The sequence below is a fragment of the Hyperolius riggenbachi genome, chromosome 3 (genome assembly GCF_040937935.1).
Source record: "Hyperolius riggenbachi isolate aHypRig1 chromosome 3, aHypRig1.pri, whole genome shotgun sequence".
Taxonomy (NCBI): Eukaryota; Metazoa; Chordata; class Amphibia; order Anura; family Hyperoliidae; genus Hyperolius; species Hyperolius riggenbachi.
The window spans coordinates 136,219,723-136,243,333 of record NC_090648.1 but is presented as its reverse complement, the minus strand read 5'-3'; the positions used below and the strand labels follow the sequence as shown (position 1 = coordinate 136,243,333).

Here is a 23,611-nt window from a genome sequence, read left to right as displayed (position 1 = left end):
ATGCTGTTTCATCCCTTATTTAGGGACTTTAGCAGATCCAGAGGCAGAGCCTATAGTTGTTTTGATTCAAAAGAATGTCAAGTAGAAAATCTCTTGTGTACACATTGCCACTAACTTTTACTGCCACACTACTGCCACAATGATGAAGTGGGTGCAATACAATTAAACAAGCAATAGGGCTCCTATAAGTTTTACCAAATGCCTATCAGTGCTCATTGCCTTCAGGACCCTCCAGCTTATGGGTCTGGCAGGCTTTTTCATTCACAGCATCCTTTGTGCATGAGCGCCTCCTTTTACTGGGTATACATGGTCCGCAAGGCCAGATTTACACTTTTTTCTGCCCCTAGGCCAACTTTCTTGTTGCTCCCTATCCATGGACAACATAGCCCTTCTCTTCCAAATGCAACCCCCCTCTTCTGTGTACAGCTCTACTCTTCTGTACGTTGCTCTCCATTTGTAGCCTTATCTTCTAAATTCAGCAACCTTTTTCCATGTTAAGCCGCCCCTTGGCCTGGACCTTTGTGGCCTTTCCAGAAATCCAACTCTAGTTCACATTTGTTGGCCATGTACAGTTCGGAATTCATGCATGTTTAGCATGTATGCGCTAATGCACAGCCACTAGCGTTTCCAACTAAGAGGATACAACTGTTCGTGAAGTCAAATATTGAAAGGGGCCAGAATGAGTAAAAAAGAAGGTCCCTGGAAGATATACTGTAGGCAGCAGTAAGTGCTGCACTTTAACCACTTGCCGACCGCACGCTTATACCGTGCGTCGGCAAAGTGGCAGCTGCAGGACCAGCGACGCAGTACTGCGTCGCCAGCTGCAGGCTGATTAATCAGGAAGCAGCCGCTCGCGCGAGCGGCTGCTTCCTGTCAATTCACGGCGGGGGGCTCCGTGAATAGCCTGCGGGCCGCCGATGGCGGCTCGCAGGCTAAATGTAAACACAAGCGGAAATAATCCGCTTTGTTTACATTGTACGGCGCTGCTGCGCAGCAGCAACGTAAGGCAGATCGGCGATCCCCGGCCAATCAGCGGCCGGGGATCGCCGCCATGTGACAGGGGACGTCCTGTCACTGGCTGCACAGGACACCGGGGATGAGCAGGTAGGAGAGGGAGGGGGGAATTTCGCCGCGGAGGGGGGCTTTGAGGTGCCCCCCCCGCAACAAGCCTGCCCACCAGAGCGATCAGACCCCCCCTGCACACCATCCCCATAGGGGGGAAAAAGGGGGGGCGATCTGATCGCTCTGCATGAAACCTGATCTGTGCTGGGGGCTGCAGAGCCCACCCAGCACAGATCACAAAAAATAACGCTGGTCCTTAAGGGGGGGTAAAGGGTGGGTCCTCAAGTGGTTAAAGTATATCACAGGAAAATACTTGTACTGATATGCAGTATTGATGTACATAATGTAAAAGAGATATATATACAAAGGTTTGTGATAACGCAAGAAAATGGTCCCTGCTTATCTAATCTTTATAATTATTAATTTTTAGTATTTACATAGTACTGACATCTTTTGCAATGCTTTATATAGTATTTATAGTCTTGCTAGTAACTATCCCTCAGAGGTATTCACAATCTAATCCCTGTCATAGTCATATGTCCATCACAGTCTACGGCCAATTTAGGGGTAAGTCAAATTACCTATCAGTATGTTTTTGGGATACAGGACATGGTCGAAGTTATGGGCACAAACCCATATTAAATTAAAATTCGCAAACCTTTCAGAAATACTCACTACCAGGGGCGTTACTAGAAATTGTGGTGTCCCTAGAAAAACAAGTGTTTATAACCTTTTCCCTTCTCTTCTTTGTGACCTCTACAGCCTGGAGACTCACCTGGCAGGTTTCACATAGAAAGGGTGTCCATCAAGGTCCCTCAGCCAGAATAAGTTTGGCCACAACATAGGTGGGAGTGTACGTAATTGTGGCCATCACAGCCCTGGGCCCCCTGCAGCTGCATATGGTGCTTCCCTATACTTACATCTCTGCTCACTATTTGATGCAGGCTAAGTCTGCTGAAACAGTTAGGTCTTGCAGTTTAAAATCAGGTTCATAGTTATTGAAAGCTGTTGTGTTAAATACAGATACCTGAAGTCTCCTCTGTTGTTGGTCACTGTGTGAGCTGGACAATAGGATGCGGAAGTCTCCAGAACTACAAGCTCCACCTTCTTGCTGATATTTCCATATTCAGTAGACACGCTGCACTCCCACTCGCCGTTGGCAGACAGCAAGATGTTGGACAAGATTAAAGCACTGGGTAGGAGAACAGAGGAGAATAGCTGGTAAGTGTTACAGTAATAAAATCATACATTGGCTATAATGCTGTTAAGACAGAAAAACTCACTTTGCCTGTTTTGACTTCAAATGCTTAATGATTTAAACAAAATAGAAGTATTCATGAACTGGCTGTTTAAAAGGAAAATGCTACAGCAAAAATCTCTTTCTTTATAGTATCAGGCCCAGTAAGACGTGATGCTGGTATGAAACATTCAATAGGCCTATTATTTCAAAGTGGTAGGGATAAAAACAATAGAGAAAGAATATAAATAAGCAATGTATAGAGACAATGTCCAAAGTTCAGTATCATATGTAATAAACAATTAGCGCAGGTCTTAGTTGTCAGTCCATCCAACTATCCACCGTACTTTGTCTGCAACGTGAATGAAAAAGTTATCAGTACACCAATTGCAGTTTACAGCGCACTCTTTATTGTGCCAGTATCCACTGAAAATCCAAAAATTGTTTCGGGGGCCTCACAGGATCCCCCTTTATCAAGGCGTGTGGTCACTCTACCCTTGGAACTGTGCTTAGTGTTCAGGCTGCGTATATCTTGTGCCCACCATCGGCAATTAGGAGAAAAGGAGGCTTACCAGCCGCACGCAACCAACATCATAAGGTTGTATGCATAACGTTTACTACCATGGAGGACAGGTCAGACGCCCAGGCTCCCCGTAGTGTTATGGTCCACAGTCCAAGATCCTCGCTGCATTAAGGTCCTTGGTAGATCATCCCAGAGTGTGGACTTAATGAGATGAAGATAAAAGCAACAGTAGCTCTAAATGCAGACTGCTTTTATTATACGAAACTATCAACTAAATGCATTAAAAAAAAAAAAAAAGAGCAGCATGAGCCCCCGATAAAATTTTGCATGTGTCTGGCCAACAAATAGTTTTGCGGGGAAAAAAAGCGAAAAAAAAGTTGCTGCCTGACTCCTTCTAGACCGGTTTCACAATCTTGTGTCATCAGGGGATACTATGGACTAAGTATTATGAGCTACGAGGAGCCGGGGCGTCTGACCTGTCCTCCATGGTTGTAAACGTTATACAACAACCATCAGAGACAAACAGCTACTTCCCTGCATTCATTATGAGGAAAGTAGAGAGTTGCAGAGAGGCACACTTTTCCATGTTTTCTTTGGGTGCATAACCTCGGATGCTAAGCAACATCCCAGCAGAATCCAAGTAGTAGAAAAGATCGTTTGGTTCACCAGCTTCTCGGTGAGCATAGTTTATTTTCAAATCGCATGTTAACACTACGGTTAACAATTGTTTTGGGCCCCTCAGGGTCCCCTTCTTCAGAACAGTGTAGAAATGTCTGCACTGTTCTGAAGAAGCGGACCCTGAGCGGCCCCAAAACAATTGTTAACCGTAATGTTGACATGCGATTCGAAAATAAACTACACTCATCGAGAAGCTGGTGTGCCAACCGATCTTTTCTACTACTTGCATTCATTATGATTCATGACTTTGAGGGGTTGTTACCAGGCAAAAAACTTGACTGAATGAAGTTCCTTAATATTGTGATCACATGCATATATAGATATAGTATATAAACTTCTTTACGCACCCACCCCAGTGTTCTGTAGTTTTGTGTTGCAGATGCAGTCCTTGCTGTACCTATGGTGGCCCCTCACAGAGTTATCCTATTCCTTGCAGCACTCTGTCATTGGAGCCTGACAAGCCTGGCCTGCACAGTGCAACACTCTAGGGCTGGGCATTGTGGAATCGCAGTCATATGCTTTGCACATGCATAAGGTCAAGCGATCATCTGATTCTCTGGTGGGAATTAGGAGAGTCAGGCTGGCTGGCTATTCACCACATCATTTCAAGGAAAATAGTATTTTAAATGTAAAGAGAAAAATGCCAAGGTGTAAGCGATGTTGGGATGAAAGCTTGACAACCCTGATAAGAGTTAAGATGTCATCCATTACTTCAGTGTGGGCCAAGGGTCAGAATTCCTTATCAGACATGAGTGTGTATGAGAGGTTTATTAGAAGCAGAAGGCTGCTGACTGCATGCAGTGCTTCTCTTTTCTCAAAATAATTTTGAGAAAGTTATTATAGAAAGAAGTTGAAAATTACCTCTTAGGGCCTGAGTCCACTGACGCATTTGTGTTCGCTTCTCAGTTAAACATCAATGTTCGAGATGCTAAAAAGCGGACAGAAGCGGATACAACTGCATCAGCGGGCTCAGGCCCTTAGGAGAAAATCCAGGAGAAAAAGTTGCATACAGGCCAAATGGTGGCCACACACATTACAATTAAAAAAAAAATGTTCACAGGTACTCTTGACTGTATTGCAAACCCATATCAATGTGTATTGGGTGCTCTGTGCCATCACTGCTATGTTTAAAGGCACAACACAAATAGCATTAGAAAATTTACCTTACATTAACAAATCTCTTCATCATTTATTTTCCTCAAACAACAACACTACATTTATTACAGTGAAGAAATACATTTCAAGGTATCGTTTTGACAAAGTTTCTATATTGTTGAATTTTAAACTTAAAATGAGGTCAAATGACTTTCATACAACCTTCCACACACCATTGAATTTCTAATAAAATTTATCAGATTTTTCGAAACTTTCCAATCGATTTCAATAAGAAAAATTACAATTTCAATCATATTTATCGCTCCCCAAAATATTTTCCTTTTTTTTTCACACAGTCGATAGTTTTAATCGATTTGGGGTAAAATCGAACAGAAAAAATTGTAGCGTGTGGCCACCAGTAGTGTCCAAACATGGGAAGAAACATTTTCCTATAAATGAAATCTGTGTGGGAATTCACCTGAGCATGGAGTCATTCAAACATTCTGAATAAATATATTTCTGAATAAAGTCTGAAAATAAGACAAAAACTTGGACAGACAATTTCAGGAAAAGCTCTATTCTGGTCACAGTGAAAAGGAAGTTAACGCCAGGAGGAATGAAAACAAACTCCGATTTAGAGTACTGGGTGCAAGGAAGACCTTCCCTCTAAGCAGGAAGATCCATAAACACTGGGGAAATAATTGTAGCAATGCTAGGACTGGAAGTCCTGTATACAATATGGAAAGGTAGCATTAAGGTTATCTTGGGCAATATGCGCTTTGAGTCCTATGGGAGAAAAGCGCTTTACAAATGTTATTGTATTGTATTGTAACATAAGAAAAACAAAAGTTTGCTTTCTTAAAGAGACTCCGTAACAAAAATTGCATCCTGTTTTTTATCATCCTACAAGTTCCAAAAGCTATTCTAATGTGTTCTGGCTTACTGCAGCACTTTCTACTATCACAGTCTCTGTAATAAATCAATGTATCTTTCCCTTGTCAGACTTGTCAGCCTGTGTCTGGAAGGCTGCCAAGTTCTTCAGTGTTGTGGTTCTGCTATGCACTCCCCCCTCAGGGGGGAAAGAAACACACAAATGATCTCTTGAGATTCAAAAGGAATGCTGTATACAGCCTGCTTGTGTATGGATGTATTTTCTATGTGTGGACATACTGTACATCAACCTACTTCCTGTTTTGGTGGCCATTTTGTTTGTTTATAAACAAACTTTTTAAAACTGTTTTTAACCACTTTTAATGCGGCAAGGAGCGGCGAAATTGTGACAGAGGGGAATAGGAGATGTCCCCTAACGCACTGGTATGTTTACTTTTGTGCGATTTTAACAATACAGATTCTCTTTAACCTCCTTGCCGGTCTAATTCTCGCCGGCAAGGAGGCAGCGCAGAACTTTTTTTTTTTCTCCAATCATGTAGCGAGCCTAGGGCTCGCTACATGATAGCCGCTGAGCGGCGGCATCCCCCCACCCACTCCCACTCCTTCGGCGATCAGAGTAAGCAGAAAATCCCGTTGAGAACGGGATTTCCTGCATGGCGACCGGGCGGGATGACTTCACCGACGTCATGGACGTCGGGACGTCACAGGGAATCCCGATCCACCCCTCAGCGCTGCCTGGCACTAATTGGCCAGGCTGCGCAGGGGTCTGGGGCGGGGGGGGGGGGGGCGGCTCGGCTCGGCGACGATCGAATGTTACAAGCAGCTAGCAAAGTGCTAGCTGCATGTAACAAAAAAAATTATGCAAATCGGCCCAGCGGGGCCTGAGAAATCCTCCTGCGCAGGTTACCCCGAGCTGAGCTCGGGATAACCGGCAAGGAGGTTAAAACAGAAAGAATTTGCGATAATTCAGGTTGGAGTGAGCTTGAGATGTCTCCCAGTGCATCGCTGCTGAATATATGCTGAATTAACCATTGTTACCCTTAGAAGCTAAACACACCTCCAGAACCGCTGGAATGCATTGATGTGTCAGCTTGTTAATTTGTACAGAGCCATAATAATCCAACATGCATACACACTGTTTCGGATTGTTTGATCCTCATCAGTGCATGGCATGGATTGATTTGGCTCTATGGAGTAGGGCTTGTAACACCGAGAGGGACAGACTAACCAGCAAGCTCATGGTGAACCAGCATTTGTGACAAATTTATTATAAAGAGGAATTGTAACAACAAATAGCAGAGCATAAAGTATTGAGGATGCCTTTTTTTCTCTAATTATCCTAGTTTCGGTGTTAGAATTGGTTCTTACATCTATATAAAGTTGTATATTGGTATATAATCCTACGCCAACAGTGATGTCATGCAGTCTTCTCTCCCAGAGATCATTTGATGCTCACTTCACAGAGGGGATAAAAACATTTCCCATGTTCTTCCTGGGTTTGTGTGGGTTTCCCCTGGGCATTCCCCCTTGTACGGTTTCCTCCTATATCCCAAAACACATATATAAATGAATTGGTTATCCCCAAAATTGACCTTTGTCTACGATAAGGACATAAGACTGTGACCATGGTAGGAATTAGATTGTGAGCTCCTCTTAGGGAGAGTTACAGAGACCCTGAGCATGTGATAAAAACAAAATTTACACTTACCTGGGGCAACCTCCAGCCCACTGTAGGCCACAAGGTCCCCCGGCCTCCTCCTGGCTTCTTCCCTGGTTCTGGTCCCGGCTCCAGTTACAGGACGACTTCGGCTTGAAGTCGTCAGGTCTGCTTCCCACTTCCGTGTATAGCGCCATTATGCTGGCCGGTGTGAGAGTCCTGCGCATGCACGGTTCTCTATGATTGAACTGCGCATGAGCAGGACTCTCACGGGAGCATATGCAACAACCTGAGTCATGAAATGCTGCAGCTCAACACAATAACACACTGGCTGGCTAAGAGTCTGTGACACATAAACTGCTCACCCTCAGCCAGTCGGCCGTCCTTGATTCTTCCTCAGTCAGGACAGCAGTGCCACCTCCTCCCTTCTGCTGTGCAAGTCAAATGAAACACTGCTGCTCTCTTGCCTCCCCCATCCTCACTTACTGTCAGACTTCTCACACAGCACAACAAGCTGCTTTTCCCCAATGATGACCTCTTCACCTTGCTCGCTCTTCTCTTGCTTCTCCTCCTACAATTACTGCATGCTGTTAGTGTAAACACAGTACAAACATGCTGCCCCTGTAATCTCTGCGCCTGATGCAAGCCTTGCTTCACGAGAGAAACAGCTCTGGGCAAACAAACCAGGTAAAAAGGAAAAAAAAATTGGTTTGACATATAGGGACCTATTTTAGAAAAAAGGTTTACACTTTTTTTTGGAGCACTAACTATTTTTTGGCAATTTTTTTTTATTTTTGAATGTTGCAAACCCCTTTAAATTTAAATTATTAATACTGAATGATGTGAATGAATTAAATCCTACAGCAGCTCTATTGACAACTGGGCTCTCTGAGGATGCCGTAATCATGACTTCCAGCTGTAAGGCTACTTGCACACCAAGACGTTGCGTTAGGTGCTACGTCAAGGTCGCATAACGTGCACCTAACACAACGTATGGTGCTGCAAGAGCCGACGGTAGAGTGAGCCGCGTTAGGCGGCTCGATTCCTATAATGTCTCCCAGAGTGGCGCTGATTGGCCAGCGGGTCCACGTGATGCGGAGCGAGACACTCCGCATCACGTGGTCCCGCCGGCCAATCAGCGCCCGCCAGTGCAGTGAATATTAAGTAGCCATGTGCGCGGCTACTGTAGCTGGCTCTCCCCGCCTCCTCTCCGCCCCCCACTGCGCATGTGCAAACAGTCTAACGCGGCTATAGCCGCTCCAACGCCGTAGCATGCTGCACTTTGCGGAGAACGTGCAGCGTTACATGTAACGCAACGTGGGCTGTGTGAACAGCCCACTTGTGTTACATTGCTGTGCGTTGGGGGAGCGTTACAGGCGCACTAACGTGCGCCTGTAACGTCTTGGTGTGTAAGCAGCCTAAAAGACTATATAGAACAGCACCTTGCAAATCTTTCTACTTACTTCTGAAGGCCCATACCCACCACGCAATATTTCAGATGACAACTGGCGATTTTTTTGAGTGACTAGTGATCGTTTCTGTGATCTAGCAACATGGGTACAGGCGTGCGCTTATGCAAACAACGCTTAGCGACGTGAGGTGATAGCAACCTGCATGGCTGATTGGATCTTTAAGATCCCCGACAACTCCCGCGCAAAGCACCACAATCATACGAACTCTCGTTCATGCCCGCCGTGTGCTGTAGTGTACAGTATAACCACCGTCAGGCAGATGGATTGGGGAGCGCTCCTCATAGTGGGACGTCGCTGGGATCCATCTCCCTGGGTCGCAAGGTGAGTATTCAGCTTAACAGTATTTAGACTTACACACTGCATTGTTCAAACATCATAATAACATTTTACTGTACTTGGCATCCAAGGAAAGTAAAAGATTACTTTTATGAAGTATAACAGTCACATATCGCAGGTTTCCTGTTTATAGAAGTCTTCAAGCTCACTCTATCAACAATTTATTTAGTGTGCAAAATTAAAGCAATGGTGTTTTGACAACAAAAGACAATAAATCTTGATTGCTTTTTTTTCCACCAGTACACCTGGAAGTAATGCACATAAAAGACTCCAAAAAGTGCATAAGGACCCACACAGCTGGGCTGAGCGAACACACATGTCTGTGGAGAATGATGCACAAAGCACAAGTGAACTGGTGTGAACTGTATTTCAAACTGAATGTCAACGGTTTCGTCTAGCAGAGTGGAGAGCTTGGCAACGAACCTCACAGAGCCTGGGCCCGAGGCACATAAACTCACTATGATGTATACCTTTTGTCTCCGCACCAGGATTGTGTCACAGTGGAAGGAAGGAAAAAAGAGCTTTGTTGGAAAGTAGAAAAGAACAGAGTAAACAAAACGTCTCGAACCACAATCCAGGCAAGCAAATGACGGATTGAGATAATGAGGAGAAATCTGGGAGCTTTGGATGAAATCATCAAATAGTTTATACTAAGCAGAAACTTTACAACTGGCAAGGAGAAAGAAGGAGAGAGCTTCAAGTCCCTCCATACAACACAGTCAATAACTGGCCTCAAAACCCCTTTGTTGTCTTATGAAAACAATACAATAAAAAGTGTTTCAAAATGAACCCCAGGCAGTGCAGGCAGCTGATTTCTTTTCTGTTTTAGATGGTAACAGCAGCCTGTGTAAACTGTACACACCGCCAGAACAGATATACAGAACTATACGCACATTCTACTAAACTAAGGTTAGTGGCATAGCAATAGTGGCAGAGGCTGCCACTGCACCAGTGAACCTGGATCTGAGGAGACCACATGGGACCTCCTACAGGTGCTGCACTAGCTCTTTATTGGTACTGTAATGGTCACATTTTTATGTGCTTTGAATAGTGGTAATCCCTGACAAACCAAAAATGCATTAGCATTGGGTAGTGTGGAGAGGGCCTAGCTTCTCTTTGGGGTTTTCACTGCTTTCTGTATCTCCAAAGAGGAGACTTCTCCTCATTTAATGTCCCTGAGACCTCTACAGCTTTAAAGGACAGGTCCAGTAAAAAGAAAATTCTACTAACCTGGGACTTCCTTCAGCCCCTGGCAGCCAATCTGTCCACAGCTCCAGAGTCCCAGGGTCCCCTCCGTTGCAGATGCTGACCTCGCCAGGTCGGCATCTTCTGCGCTTGAACTACTACGCCCGCCCAGAATGCTCCTGGCCATGAGTTGCACAGGCACGTGTTCCCACAGGCGCAGAAGATGCCAACCTGGTGAGGTCGGCCTCTGCAACGGAGGAGACCCCAGGACACCGAAGCTGTGGCAAGGGACAGATTGGTTTGCAGGGGCTGGAGGAAGCCTCAGGTAAGTAGATCTTGTTTTTTTTTTTGTTTGTTTGTTTTTTTACTCAGACCTGTCCTTTAATATGAGATCTTGGGTACAAATAAAGTGAACACTTCTTAACTTTACAAGCTAGTTTTTATTTGTTGCCATTACTGTTCCTGTTAGATTCACTTCCTGTCAGAGTAGAAAGTGAAGGAATTTCCTCCAGATTGGAGCAAGTAAAGCAAGAGGAGAGAGCAGTGCTTGTCAGCAATGTTCCTGTCAAACTCTCCCAGCTTTGTAGAATAGGTGGGAGGAGAATCTAAAGTGTCTCATCAAAAAAATAGTAAATATCCCCATACGAGTAGTCCACCACACTCAAATTGTCAAAAACTCTATAAAAAATACAAAATACTTCAAAAGGTTTCTGTATCAAAAAAAGTTTCAACGACAAAGGGCTAATCCTTCCAAGAGGTTTCATAGAATCTTTTTTATTTTACATTAAAAATTGTGAAGTACTTTGTTTTCATAGTAGTTCAGGCTCCCCCAGCTTGTCATGTTCTGTTCTACAAGCTTGTAAGGCTGTGCACAGGATGTCACCATATTAACCGTGCCCCCAGCCTGGATTGTCAAAAGATCATAGTAATAATGCCACCTGCAGAAGGATCAAAGTACAAGACCTCATTGATTACACTTAATGTGCCCACTAATGATACAATCTTGATTGTACGATGTTACCTGATATTAGTTATTTACCCGCTTACCACAGTGCATGATCTCAGCAGAGATCCGATTTCATTTCCTACCTCCACCAAAGCCGTAAGCTTTGTACTGCTGAGCACAGGAAAAATTACAGGCCCTCTGGCTCCGTTCCATTCCCCCTTTCCCCGCCCTGTTTGATTTCCCATAGAACGGCCTTTCCTGATCAATGCTAGATTGACAAAATGTTTAAACATGAAATCAAACATCTAATTATCCTCTAGATTGTAAGCCTTTGGGCAGGGTCCTCCTCCTTTTGTGTCCTACCTGATCATGCACCTCCATTACTGTGCACCCATGCTATGCATCTGAGTGAACCTAACTTGCCTAATCTCCATGCTCCATCCAGTGACTGCCTAAGCATTACCTTGTACTCATACTATGGTGTGTGATCTGGTTTTCTTGTATTCCTGTATTGTCATATTGCTGTAAGTCACCCCTAAACATTGTCTGTAACCTAAACTAATGTCCAGCGCTGCGTAATATGTTGACGCTAATAAATAAATAAATTAATTAATTAATCATGGCAACCAAATATTTGTGCCATCTACCTAAAACATTCACCAGCTGCCAATTGTACTAAAATCAGAATTAGCTCTTGTTTGTCCTGTTTCTTTTTTGTCTTTTTTTGTTTTTTTTAAATCAGCTTAAACATCATGTGAAAATGGCAGTACAGTTAACACACAGCAGTGTGCTTGTTGGTATTATACCAAACAATGAATCAAACAACAGGGGCCATATGCAATTAACTTTTTCTCCTGAGTTTTCTCGTATATCGATATTTTTAAACGTTCCAATAAAAATCCTTTTAAGCCACCAGTAAGCAAGAAAAAACTCAAAATAATTTTGATACTACTTTTCACCTACTTTTTGCTGCTTTTTCGATTACAAAATGCTGAAAATCTATTTTAAAAAGACTTTGAAAATGTATCTCCTAGGAGAAAACTCAGGTGAAAAAGTCAATTGCATATGGGCCACAGGAATTAATTATTACCCAGAAATAAAGTCACCCATTACTCCACACATAATGAGGTCTCAGGTTTCCATTTTTTGGTCTGGCCTGTCCAACTTTGAACAGCAATGAGGTTGGATATCAATACATAACCTTACTATCCATTTAACTACTACCAAACAGCCTGGCTTCTTTTGTCTTTAAGGACAACTGAAGCAAAAGAGTTATGGAGGCTGCTTTATTTATTTCCTTTTAAACAATGAAAATTAGCTGGCAGTACTGCTGATCATCTGCTCATAGACCCTAAACAAGCATGCAAATCAGTTTCTTTTTTTTTTTTTTCATTAATGTTTATTAACATTCAAAATATAAAAATGAACAGCTGAAGAGCACTTGTTCATCTTGTTTGTAAATACAACATCTTATGGTAAAGAGAGTAATAAATAACATTATGACAGATCCATTCCTCCCAACTTTTTGAGACAAGAAGAGGGACAATGAAGACATACCCATGTCACACCCCTAACCACGCCCCTGGCACACTCCTAGTCACTCTAACCATAAAGAGTTCATAAGAAAAATGTGTTGATTTATAATTCAAACCACACACTGGTCCTTTAAATCCTGGTTCCTTCTCCTTCATATTAACATTTGAAAATGAGAAATACAGGGTGGGTCATTTATATGGATACACCTAATAAGATGGGAATGGTTGGTGATATTAACTTCCTGTTTGTGGAACATTAGTATTGTGAGGGGGAAATTTTTCAAGATGGGTGGTGACCATGGCGGCCATTTTGAAGTCGGCCATTTGGGGTCATCTGAAGGCAATTGTCTATGCTGTGAAGATACAAGATGTGCAGCACCTGAGACTACGGATACTGGAAGCCTGTGCTAGCATTTCTCCTGCAGTGTTGCTATCAGTGTGTGAAGAGTGGGAGAAGAGGGTTGCATTGACAATCCAGCACAATGGGCAGCACATTGAACACATTTTATAAGTGGTCAGAAACTTGTAAATAACTGATGAAAGAATAAAGTTATGTTAAAACCAAGCACACCATTGTTTTTCTTGTGAAATTCCCGATACTTTTGATGTGTCACATGACCCTCTTCCTATTGAAAAAACAAAAGTTGGATTCAAAATGGTCGACTTCAAACTGGCCACCATGGGCGCCACCCATCTTGAAAAGTTTTCCCCCCTCACATATACTAATGTTACACAAACAGGAAGTTAATATCACCAACCATTCCCATTTTATTAAGGTGTATCCATATAAATGGCCCACCCTGTATATCAATTTAAAAGATGGGAATAGCATTTAGAGTCAGTTAAACACATTTTTCTGTAGAAAAATACATATTTTTACACTGATCTGTACATCAGTCCTGAAAGAGGGACAAATGAGGAAGAAAGAGGGACAGAGGGATTGGGTTCCCAAAGAGGGACTGTCCCTCAAAAAGAGGGACAGTTGGGCGCCATGCAGATCAGCTGTTTCTGACTGAAGTCTGACAAACTTAGCTGCATGCTTGTTTCAGGCGGGTGATTCAGACACTACTGATGCCAGAAAGATCAGCAGGACAGCCAGGCTATTTGCATTGCTTAAAAGCAAATCAATATGGCAGCCTCCATATCCCTCTCCCTTCAGTTGTCCTCCTACAGACTCCTCCTCTTTGCTTATGTTAACCATTTTCCTCTTTGCCTGTTAAACAAATTGTGGCAGTGGGTACAGAATGTTTAATATGCAGCTGGTATACATTAGCTCACCACAGGGAGGTGCTATTAACTAATTTTCACAGAAAGCTTAAAATAGCTTCCAGATGTTGAGATATTTCAAATGATCAGCGTTGCCATAAACATTGAGTTGATCCTGATAGCAAGGAGTTCATTAAGAGTAGGGATTTTAGGAGATTTTTGACACATCACCAGTAAAAGCTCTTAAAAAGAAATTAACTTAAATGTTTAATTCCTGACACAAACACTTGTAGCACTTAACTGGCATTAATGGATTTATGAAATAAAACACAGTAAGGTTCAGTCCAGCTGTGCTCTGCTGCTTATGAGATGACTGTTGACCAGTTCTTCTGCTCATGGTTGGACTGGTGAGGGGATCATAGCTCTATGGAGTCTGTGCTTTCAGAAGACACCCCCTAGAAAGCCAGAATATTGATCTCACAGCCAGTAGTTTTTTCCCACTTAAATCATGCCATTTTCAGCATCATGATGAAGGACAACTTAAGTGAGAGGTATATGGAGGCTGCCATACTTATCTCCTGTTAAACAATACCAGTTGCCTGGCAGCCCCGCTGATCTATTTGGCTGCAGTAGTGCCTGAATAACACCAGAGACAAGCCTGAAGCTAATCTTGTCAGATCTGACAATAATGTCAGATGCATGCTTTTTCAGGGTCTATGGCTAAAAGTATTAGTGGCAGAGGATGAGCAGCATAGCCAGGCAACTGGTATTGTTTAAAAAGAAAATAAATATGGCAACCTCCATATCCCTCTCATTACAGTTGTCATTTAAATTCATGGAATGTACAGTCAGCTGATAACAGAATGACAGGTCAGTCTAGTGGTAACAGTCTTTATTTCAACCACCATCTAGTGTACTTATATGTAAATGTACTTATAGTATCTTAAATTGAGACTCCGATCTATAATGCAATACTCCAGCTCTATTTCTTTTAATACCTTTTTAATATAGGCATGCCCCCACCAGCATGTGAACTGAGTTGCTGCACTGTGCTTACACTGATAGTAAACAAGCTACAGCGTGTGTTGATCTCTGCTTGAAAGATGTGGTTTTAATTCATACAGTACAGTTTTAGATCTCCTCAAAAACTAATTTTTTCCCTTTTTGGAAGTGCTGGTCCCTCCCCCTTGGTTCCTTGTGTATGCTCCAGAACTCTCCTTCTGGACTCCCCTCCAAACAATTTTTGCATTCTTTTTCAAAATGTTTTTAATATAATAAAAATATTTAAGCCATCCACTGTATGTATGCGAGTCCGTCTACCCCGGACACCCCCCCTGGTGTGTCACCAGCTAGTGAATAATAATACTTAAAGAAATACTGTAGGGGGTCGGGGGAAGATAAGTTGAGCTTACCCGGGGCTTCTAATGGTCCCCCGCAGACATCCTGTGCCCGCGCAGCCACTCAACGATGCTCCGGCCCCGCCTCCAGTTCACTCCTGGAATTTCAGACTTTAACCACTTTCCCCTCCACTACAGTATATCTACGTCAGCTGTGGCATCCTCCAAGCCACGGCGACGTAGATATACTGACCTGGCTGCAGCCCTGCTGTGCACGGTCGGGTGCGCTTCAGAGCGCACCCTCCGGCACTGTCAGCTGCAATACTAATTAGTGGAAGGGAACGTGTTCCCTTTTGGCCAATTAGTCCACCCTCCTCCCATGAATGATCGCTGCAGTAGTGAACTACAGCGATCCTTCATCTGTCCCCCTCGGCGCACAAACAGTTAAAAAAAATGCTCAAGCAGGCAGCCACACTCACCTACCTCGGTCCTGCGACTGTCGTGAAGTCTGATACCGGAAACCTGGGTCCCGGCTTGATGACGTCATCAAGCCGGGACCCGGGTTACCGGCAATATGCGGCTGACTGCAGAGCGGTGATCGGAGGATCAGGCTTCAGGACAGTCGCAGGACCGAGGTAAGGTGAGTGAGACTGCCTGCGTGAGCATTTTTTTTAACTGTTTCTGCATAGAGGGGGCTGCCTAATGGGGGGGGGGGGGGGGGGCGCATCTGGCTATATATTATTGGGGGGAGGGGGGATATGTAAAGGGGGGGTGCATATACAGGGGGACATCTGAGTAACCAAGGGGAGGGGGGGTTTACAAATGTTGCACATCTGGGCACCTGGGGGGGCCCATAACTTAATACTGGGGGCACATTTGGCTATAATGGGGGGCAGCACTAATCTTGGGGGTACATCTGGCTATAATGGGGTAATCCTGATCCCGGGGACACATCTGGCTATAAAGAGGGGCACTATTTTTGGGGGTGCATCTGTCAATCGATTCTGGGGGTGGCAAACACAGGGGACACATCTGGCTATGCTGGGGGGGCTGATATTGGGGACACATCTGGCTATACTGGGGGGGGGTGATACTGGGGACACATCTGGATATCTATACTGGGGCGACTTTAACTGGTTGCACAGTTTTTATGTCAATCGCACTTTTTATTTTTAAACAGAAATTGGCCAAAATTGAGAAATAATGCATTTTTTTTTTTATTTTCCCCCCTTTTTCCCATTAAAATGCATAGAGAGGAACATTTTATTTGGGACCAAATACCCCCCAATGAAAGCTTAGTTTGTCTTGAAAAAAACGATATATAGATCATTTAAGTAGCACGAGTACAGATGAAGTTATTGGTGATTAAACAGGGACGCCGCTAAAGCGTCAAAACTGCTCTGGTCAATAAGGGGAAAACAAGGTCTGGATGCGAAGTGGTTAAAGACTGAAGACCACTGCGCCTGCGTTGCCGTGTCCTCGCTCCCGCTGACGTCACCACGAGTGTACTGCGCAGGCACAGACCATACTGGGCTTGTGCTATACACTCCAGGTGACGTCAGCGGGAGCGAGGACACGGCAACGCAGGCGCAGCGGTTTTCAGACTTTAAAGTCTGACATTCCAGAAGTGAACCGGAGGTGGGGCCGGAGCATCGGTGAGTGGCTGCGCGGGCACAGGATGTCTGCGGGGGACCATTAGAAGCCCCGGGTAAGTTCAACTCTTTTTCCCCCGACCCCCCTACAGTATTCCTTTAAAAAAATAATGACAGTGAATAAGCTTTATAAACGGGGATAGCGAACGTGTGACCCAACCACACACACATTTTATTATAGATAGATCCCTCAGCAACATCAAACCATAAGTTACATGTGTGTATACAGAATATCACAGCTGTTTTAAATGATCCGTTTAACCCATATAAGAGGTGGAAATACCAAAACTATATTTATTGTTCCTGAACACATTATGATAAATCATCCTTAGCATGTGAGCAGCACAGGGCACTGATAGTTTACACACCACAGCACAATGTCTGGGACTGGGAAGCAGGACAAACATTTCAGTATCACGTGTTTATTTGGAAGTGTTATTTTGCCTGTGCTGTAACAATGACACATGCACAGACTAGGTGGGCCAAGTGAGTCTGATTTGCCGTCAATTGCTCAGTTTCTTGGTGCACCTTGGCAAGGGAATTGTACATCCGATCGGAGTCCCTGAACGCACAGGATGTGCCTTCACGCTGAGAGGAAACGGCTGATTTGCCAGCTAGGAATAAACAGTTTATCAGCGCTGGAGTCAGCAGGATGCAGGGCCGTAATACCAGAGCCATTTGCTAAATTTAAACGCAGACATCGAGTGTAAACAAGACATTCCTGCTCTCCACAGGCTGAAATTTAACATACGCTGGATCTACATTCCCCAGTGCGAGAACATAAATATGAGCGCATAGCATGACGCATACATGAATCTCGCATGACACGTGCAGAAACTGCTGTCCTAGAGAGAATGGCCGCAGATGATTTGCTTAGGCCGTCACAAATGTCACTGTTCTCAGGCTGCACACATACAACGGCATCGTTGCTTTGATAGGTAGCCCATGGCAATTTTACCTTTACTAACGCCAGGGAAGCACCACCCTTTAAATCTATTAGTGCCGCGTGCATTACTGCAGTAACACGTGCATTGCCATAGTAAGTATATGGTAGAGGAAGAAAGCCCTTAAAAAATAGCACCTCCCACAGCAAAATTTGAAAAAGTATAGTTCCGCGAGAGTCACCTCGCTTTATCAAGGAGAGAGGATGCCCTCTTCCCTGCTGTGCTGCTGAGATTGACTTCACCATTTCTGGGCTAAGTATCTCCTATTTTTTGCACTACTCCACTTTATGCTCTTTTTCCTATGGGCTGCTCCTTTACCTTCATTTTTTACTAGGCATCTTATCACTAGTAATACTGTATACTTGGATGGCAATTGTGCACTTTATTTCATAATCTTATATATGCGATATTCGTGGTGTTTTTTTTTTCATTGCACAGGTGTTGTTTATTGGTCCTGCATCACACTAGGTTGTATACTGAACCCGGGTTCTCCCCCTGTTGGGCTCAATATTGAGCCTACTGTGGGGTTTTATATCTGACAGCAGAATTGTGTCATTATACAATATATTGCATTCAGAGTGATTGTTTCATATGCAGCAGGGATCATGTTGGAATATTTGCTTGGTTTTTAAATGGTTTTATTCTTTATTGAATCATCAGTTCTGTGATTATTATTATTATACCTAATGTTGAATAAAGATTTTTGTTATACTTTTTCAAATTTTGCTGTGGGAGGTGCTATTTTTTAAGGGCTTTCTTCCTCTACCATATAATTGCTCTTGTTTTGAGCCCAAGCACACACAGTTATTTGGTTGAGGTGTTGCAGACACTCCCTAGAAATCATTGCCATAGTAAGGGCTCGTTTCCACTATGCAGCACTGGAGCCGTGCGTTAGCATGGGATGGGATCGCGGGAGCAATCGGCCTGAAATGTGTACAACCATGCGTTGCAATTCAGTGGTGAATCGCAGCGCATGTATGGAAACATCAGAGAGTGCAGTCTATGCCCTCTCTGATGTCCCTGCGATCGCGTTTCCATAAACGCAGATAAAAGCGTGCATGTGGAAACAATCCCTAACACGCATTATGCCATGCATAAACCCGGTAACTCCCATGGCACTCATGAGTTAATGGGCGGTGCTCCCCAGCGTTATTAGTAAAATTGCCATCACCTTGCACTGTCTGCACATGGCAATTTTACCACTAGTTGGTGCCTCAGGCTCCAGGCTCTCAAACGGAAGTGGAGCATAATAAAAGCAACTATATGACTGGGTTCTACTACCGGGGGCGGACCTACCACGAAGCCATCTATATCACATGATTCAGGCGGCAACATCTACGAGGCGGCGCTTGGACAAACACACTACCCTGTTACACACACTACTCACCTCATCCACGCATCCCCATCCTCATTCAACCGGTGGCACCAGCTGCCCTTCTCTATGACTTCATAGTGCATGCTAGGGTAAGACCTCATCATCGGCGCATCCTCCAAGGTTTGCTTCAGGCAGCTATAGCCCGTCTTTGACCTGAGCGACCGCAGCGGTCGCTCAGGGCACCAGCTTTCAAGGGGGCACCTTTAGCTGGCTACCTATACCAAGGGCATCTACACCTGACTTCCTATACTGGGGGCACCTATAGCTGGCTACCTATACTGAGGGAGGGCACCTACTCCTGACTGCCTATACTGAGGGCACCAACACCTGGCTACCTATATTGCAGGCACCTACGCCTGGCTACCTATGGGGGAGACCTACAACTGACTTCCTATACTGGGGGCACCTATGCTTGGCTACCGATATTGAGGGCACCTACACATGAGATCCTATACTGGGGCAGATATACCTGGCTACCTACCTATACTGAGTCTTAGGGCATTTTTTGGGGGGGAGCGCACTGCGGCTATAACCCATGGTGCAAATTGTCGGTGCAGTGCTATCATTCCAAAATTGAAGGGGGGGCTAACTGTCCCACTGATTGTTTTAATTATTATTCCTGAACGGTTCTAGCCTTCATTTTTAAGTTTATTTAGGATAATGCACTCTTTCCATCCATTTCATGGTTATTAATAGTATTTTTGCTATTATACATCTGTAATGTATCACGGAGATCTGAGCATTTGCCGTGATGTGTCACAACTTCAAAAAGGTTGGGAACCACTGTCCTAGGAGATAACTCAGGAGAAAAGGTGAATTGCATATGGGTGTGTGGGTGTGTGTGTGTGTGTGTGCGTGTGTGTGCGTGCATGCGTGCGTGTGTGTATGTATGTATGTATGTGCGCGCGTGCGCACACGCGAAGAGGATGAAGGGGGGGGGCACAAAAATCAGGTTTCGCTCAGGGAGCTGTGAGACCTAGGGCCGGCCCTGCAGGCAGCAGAAAGTCTACAACCAGCCCTGCCTACTACAAGCACTTTTCAAGCATTTACTGATCGACTGCAAATAGACAGCAACGCACTTTAACAGTGTAATCCTGTGGCGGTGATCCCACTAGACTAGAGCAATTTCAGCTTTTTAGGATTGCAAAGGCATAGCATGCAGGATTTTTGGAGCAACTGTGTTTGTATTCAGAGTACAGGAACACAAAAACGCTTACAAAATCGACTTTTGAGATTTGTAGTGGAACCTACCCCCTCGTGGTCACAAATACAGCTTCCTGAACTGCAGAACTCATTTAGAACACTAAATAGGGTGTGCAGAAACCCAGCTGATTTTGCTGAATCTGCCCATCTAAAGCAGAAGTTTTCTTCATAGGAAGTATAGGAATATGAAGCACATTACCAAGTTTTTTTCAATCATGAAAAATGTGGTGGTTGGGTGTATTTCCAATCCAATTTCTGGATTACCCACTTCCCCCAGCACTTACTTCCGGTGTGTGTGGTCGCAATATGGCCATGCTTGTAGACAGTGGGGAGCACCGCCACCTGAACACATCTAACAAGCTCTTGTCAGATATGTTCCGAGGGTCTGCACGTGGCAACGGTGAGGGGCAGGAGGACATGAGAAGCCTCTGAATCCCTCTTCTTTTTGTATACTGCCTTGGGTACATTTTAAATTACATGGCGCAGTGTCAAAGGATGGACCATAGTCAAACTCCTTGATCTAAAGAGGCAGACGTTGTGCCGGAGACAGCACCACCGAGAGACAGAAACAGGCCAACTTAGGATCGTAAAGGGTTAAACCTCATTGTCATTGTGTTTGAACCCAATAGGAATCTTAGTACCTGGTGATGAAAGTGCAATCATGGACAATGGTCTCCTCCAGTATGATGCCCTGCTCTTCATCTTCCTCCACCTGCTTCCCGTTGTGGTACCAGATGATTTGGCTGCCGTTGCCCAGGTAACTTGCTGTACACTGGATAGGTATTCTGTCACCTTGGAACACGACTTGCCGCAAGGATGGGATAAGCTGATGGGTGTGTAGCTCTGGAGTTCCCTCTGCAAGCAGAAGGATGTGGATCATTATATGATATAAAAAGAATAAAAAAGGAATTACAGTATATCAAAGACATTTTCTCAGAAGGTATGTTTTTTTGCCACAAATTCGGCAATTCGGAGGGGACTTCTTTTTTAGTAATTATTTTATTCTCTATACATTTTAAAGGGGGGGGGGGGGGGGACAAAAACATTGAAAAAATACATTATTTCTCCATTTCCGTCCTCTATAGTTTTAAAATAAACAATACTACCGCAGATAACACCAGAGCCGGATTAAGGCTAAATGGGGCCCTAAGCAAAGTAACTGATTTGGGCCCCCCATCATCAGAAGATGCAGCTGCACAGCAACATGCCGCACACACAGGGGCAGCCGAGCTACTGGTTGCTATGGGCAACAGCCCGCTTTCCTCTGTGGGTGCACAATGCAGGGAATAGCAGCGGCAAAATGCAGAGAGAGAGATGAATGGCTGGGACATTTGCACTCAGGGGCTGGGGCACCCCTGTGAAGAGGGCGCCAGATATCACAGCAGCAGCACTTTCCCCCTGCATCTCCAGCCTGGCAATAGCAGAAAGCTCTAGACACCGCCAAACCGGAAGCCATTCCCCAGACAGAATTACATAACCACCCCCCCCCCCCCACCGAACAACCGACTTCCTCCCAAATTAGACAGCCACCATGCAGCCTCCATCCCAGTGAATACGATAGTCCAGCAGAGAAGGCAGCTGCAGCGGGGGAGAATGACAGCACCAGATGACTCACATTCACCTATTGCGATCCAAGCAATAGAGGTCCCGTCATCCGGAGCCCATCTGTCTCCTCTCATGCTGCCGCTCTGTTACTACTACTATTACTACTTCCTACTTCCTGTCTGATCTGAGAATCAGGAAGTTCAGAGTGAGCGGCAGCACTGTAGAAGAGACAGATGGGTTTCAGATGACAGGATCTCTATCGCTTGGATCATGGATAGGTGAGTGAGCGTTTGCTATCTGCTGCTATCATTCTTGCTGCAGCTGTGGTTCTCTGTGGGAAGGGAGGGAGGAGTGGGCAGCGGCAGAGCGCACAGTAGCAGGAGGGGGACCTAGGAGGAGAGCCTGGCTCTGAAGACAATCAGCAGCGCACGGCATCATTTGACAAGACAATACAAATAACATTTATATTGCGCTTTTCTCCTGGCGGACTCAAAGCGCCAGAGCTGCAGCCACTAGGACGCACCCTATAGGCAGTAGCAGAGTTAGAGAGACTTGCCTAAAGTCTCCTACTGAATAGGTGCTAGCTTACTGAACAGGCAGAGCCGAGATTCGAACCCTGGTCTCCTGTGTCACAGGCAGAGCCCTTAAAGGGACTCCGAGCAGTGCCTGTGGGTATGCCTTTAAGCATACCCACAACTAATTAATTACCCCTACCAGCATGATGTTTGTAATTATATCCCCCTGGGCTCCTTATATTTCATTGCATTGTGCTGAATCGAGCTGCCGACTTTGGAGAAAAGTCATCCCGTGTAATACAATGTAACTATGGAAAGATGCATATTATTTTGAAGCTCTCTTTCTCCTCTTTCCAATGATAGATAAACTGCCACCCTATGCCTTCTAGTTTTCACTATTTTCGCGAAATTTCCGTGGCCGCCATTTCGATCGCGAAAATAGCGAAAACTAAAAGGCATAGGGCGTCGGTTTATATATCATTGGAAAGAGGAGAAAGAGAGCTTTAAAATGATATTCATCTTTCCATAGTTACTGCACTGCTCAGAGTCCCTTTAACCATTATACCATCCAGCCACCGCTGACAGGATGGCGAGGGCTGGTTTATGTGCTGATGGGGCCCCTTTGACTCTGTATGGGGCCCCAAGCGACTGCTTTTGTTGCCTGGTCGGTAATCCGGCCCTGGATAACACCCACACATTTTATTTGCCTTCTGATCCTGGTTATCCCAACCTATGAATTATGTCAATGTATGTAGATAATATATTATTGAAAAATTAAGGTGTATTTTTCAATTTTGTGATTTTCGGTTCTCATTGTACCGTAGCAATAATTGCAAGCCCTTATTTGGAAAAATAACAGTAATATGCCCCCATGGAATACATATTTAAAAACTGAGCTTCTAAGGTAACAATTTATGTATTATATTTTAAATTCTGTCTCCTTGTTTTTTTTGTTTTTTTTTATAACAAGCTTATTATTTTGGTACAGAATATATGAAAATAAACATTTCATTGCTTTTAATTCAGTTTGTCACTATGGATTGAGTTTGTCCCTAACTATTTTTTATGGGACAGGGGTCCAAGCTACAGTGCATAATTATTCACTGGACACTTTTTGCTCAAATGTAAATAAAAGCTGAGAAATGTTTTTTTTCCCACAATAATGACACTTGTACATCGTCTTATTATCTTTTGGGAGACACCCATGTCATTTCCCA

The 23,611-nt window shown here is 44.3% G+C and overlaps 1 protein-coding gene across 1 annotated transcript in view; it reads right to left on the bottom strand.

Moving 5' to 3' along the window:
* ADGRA2 (adhesion G protein-coupled receptor A2) overlaps nt 1-23,611 on the bottom strand; it is a 241,145-nt gene that overhangs the window by 30,187 nt on the left and 187,347 nt on the right. The window contains exons 7-8 of the mRNA XM_068274957.1: nt 20,976-21,189; nt 2,090-2,254 (exon numbers count right to left, since the gene is read on the bottom strand). Of these exons, the coding sequence (XP_068131058.1) occupies nt 2,090-2,254; nt 20,976-21,189 (379 nt within the window). The remainder of the gene's footprint in view (nt 1-2,089; nt 2,255-20,975; nt 21,190-23,611) is intronic.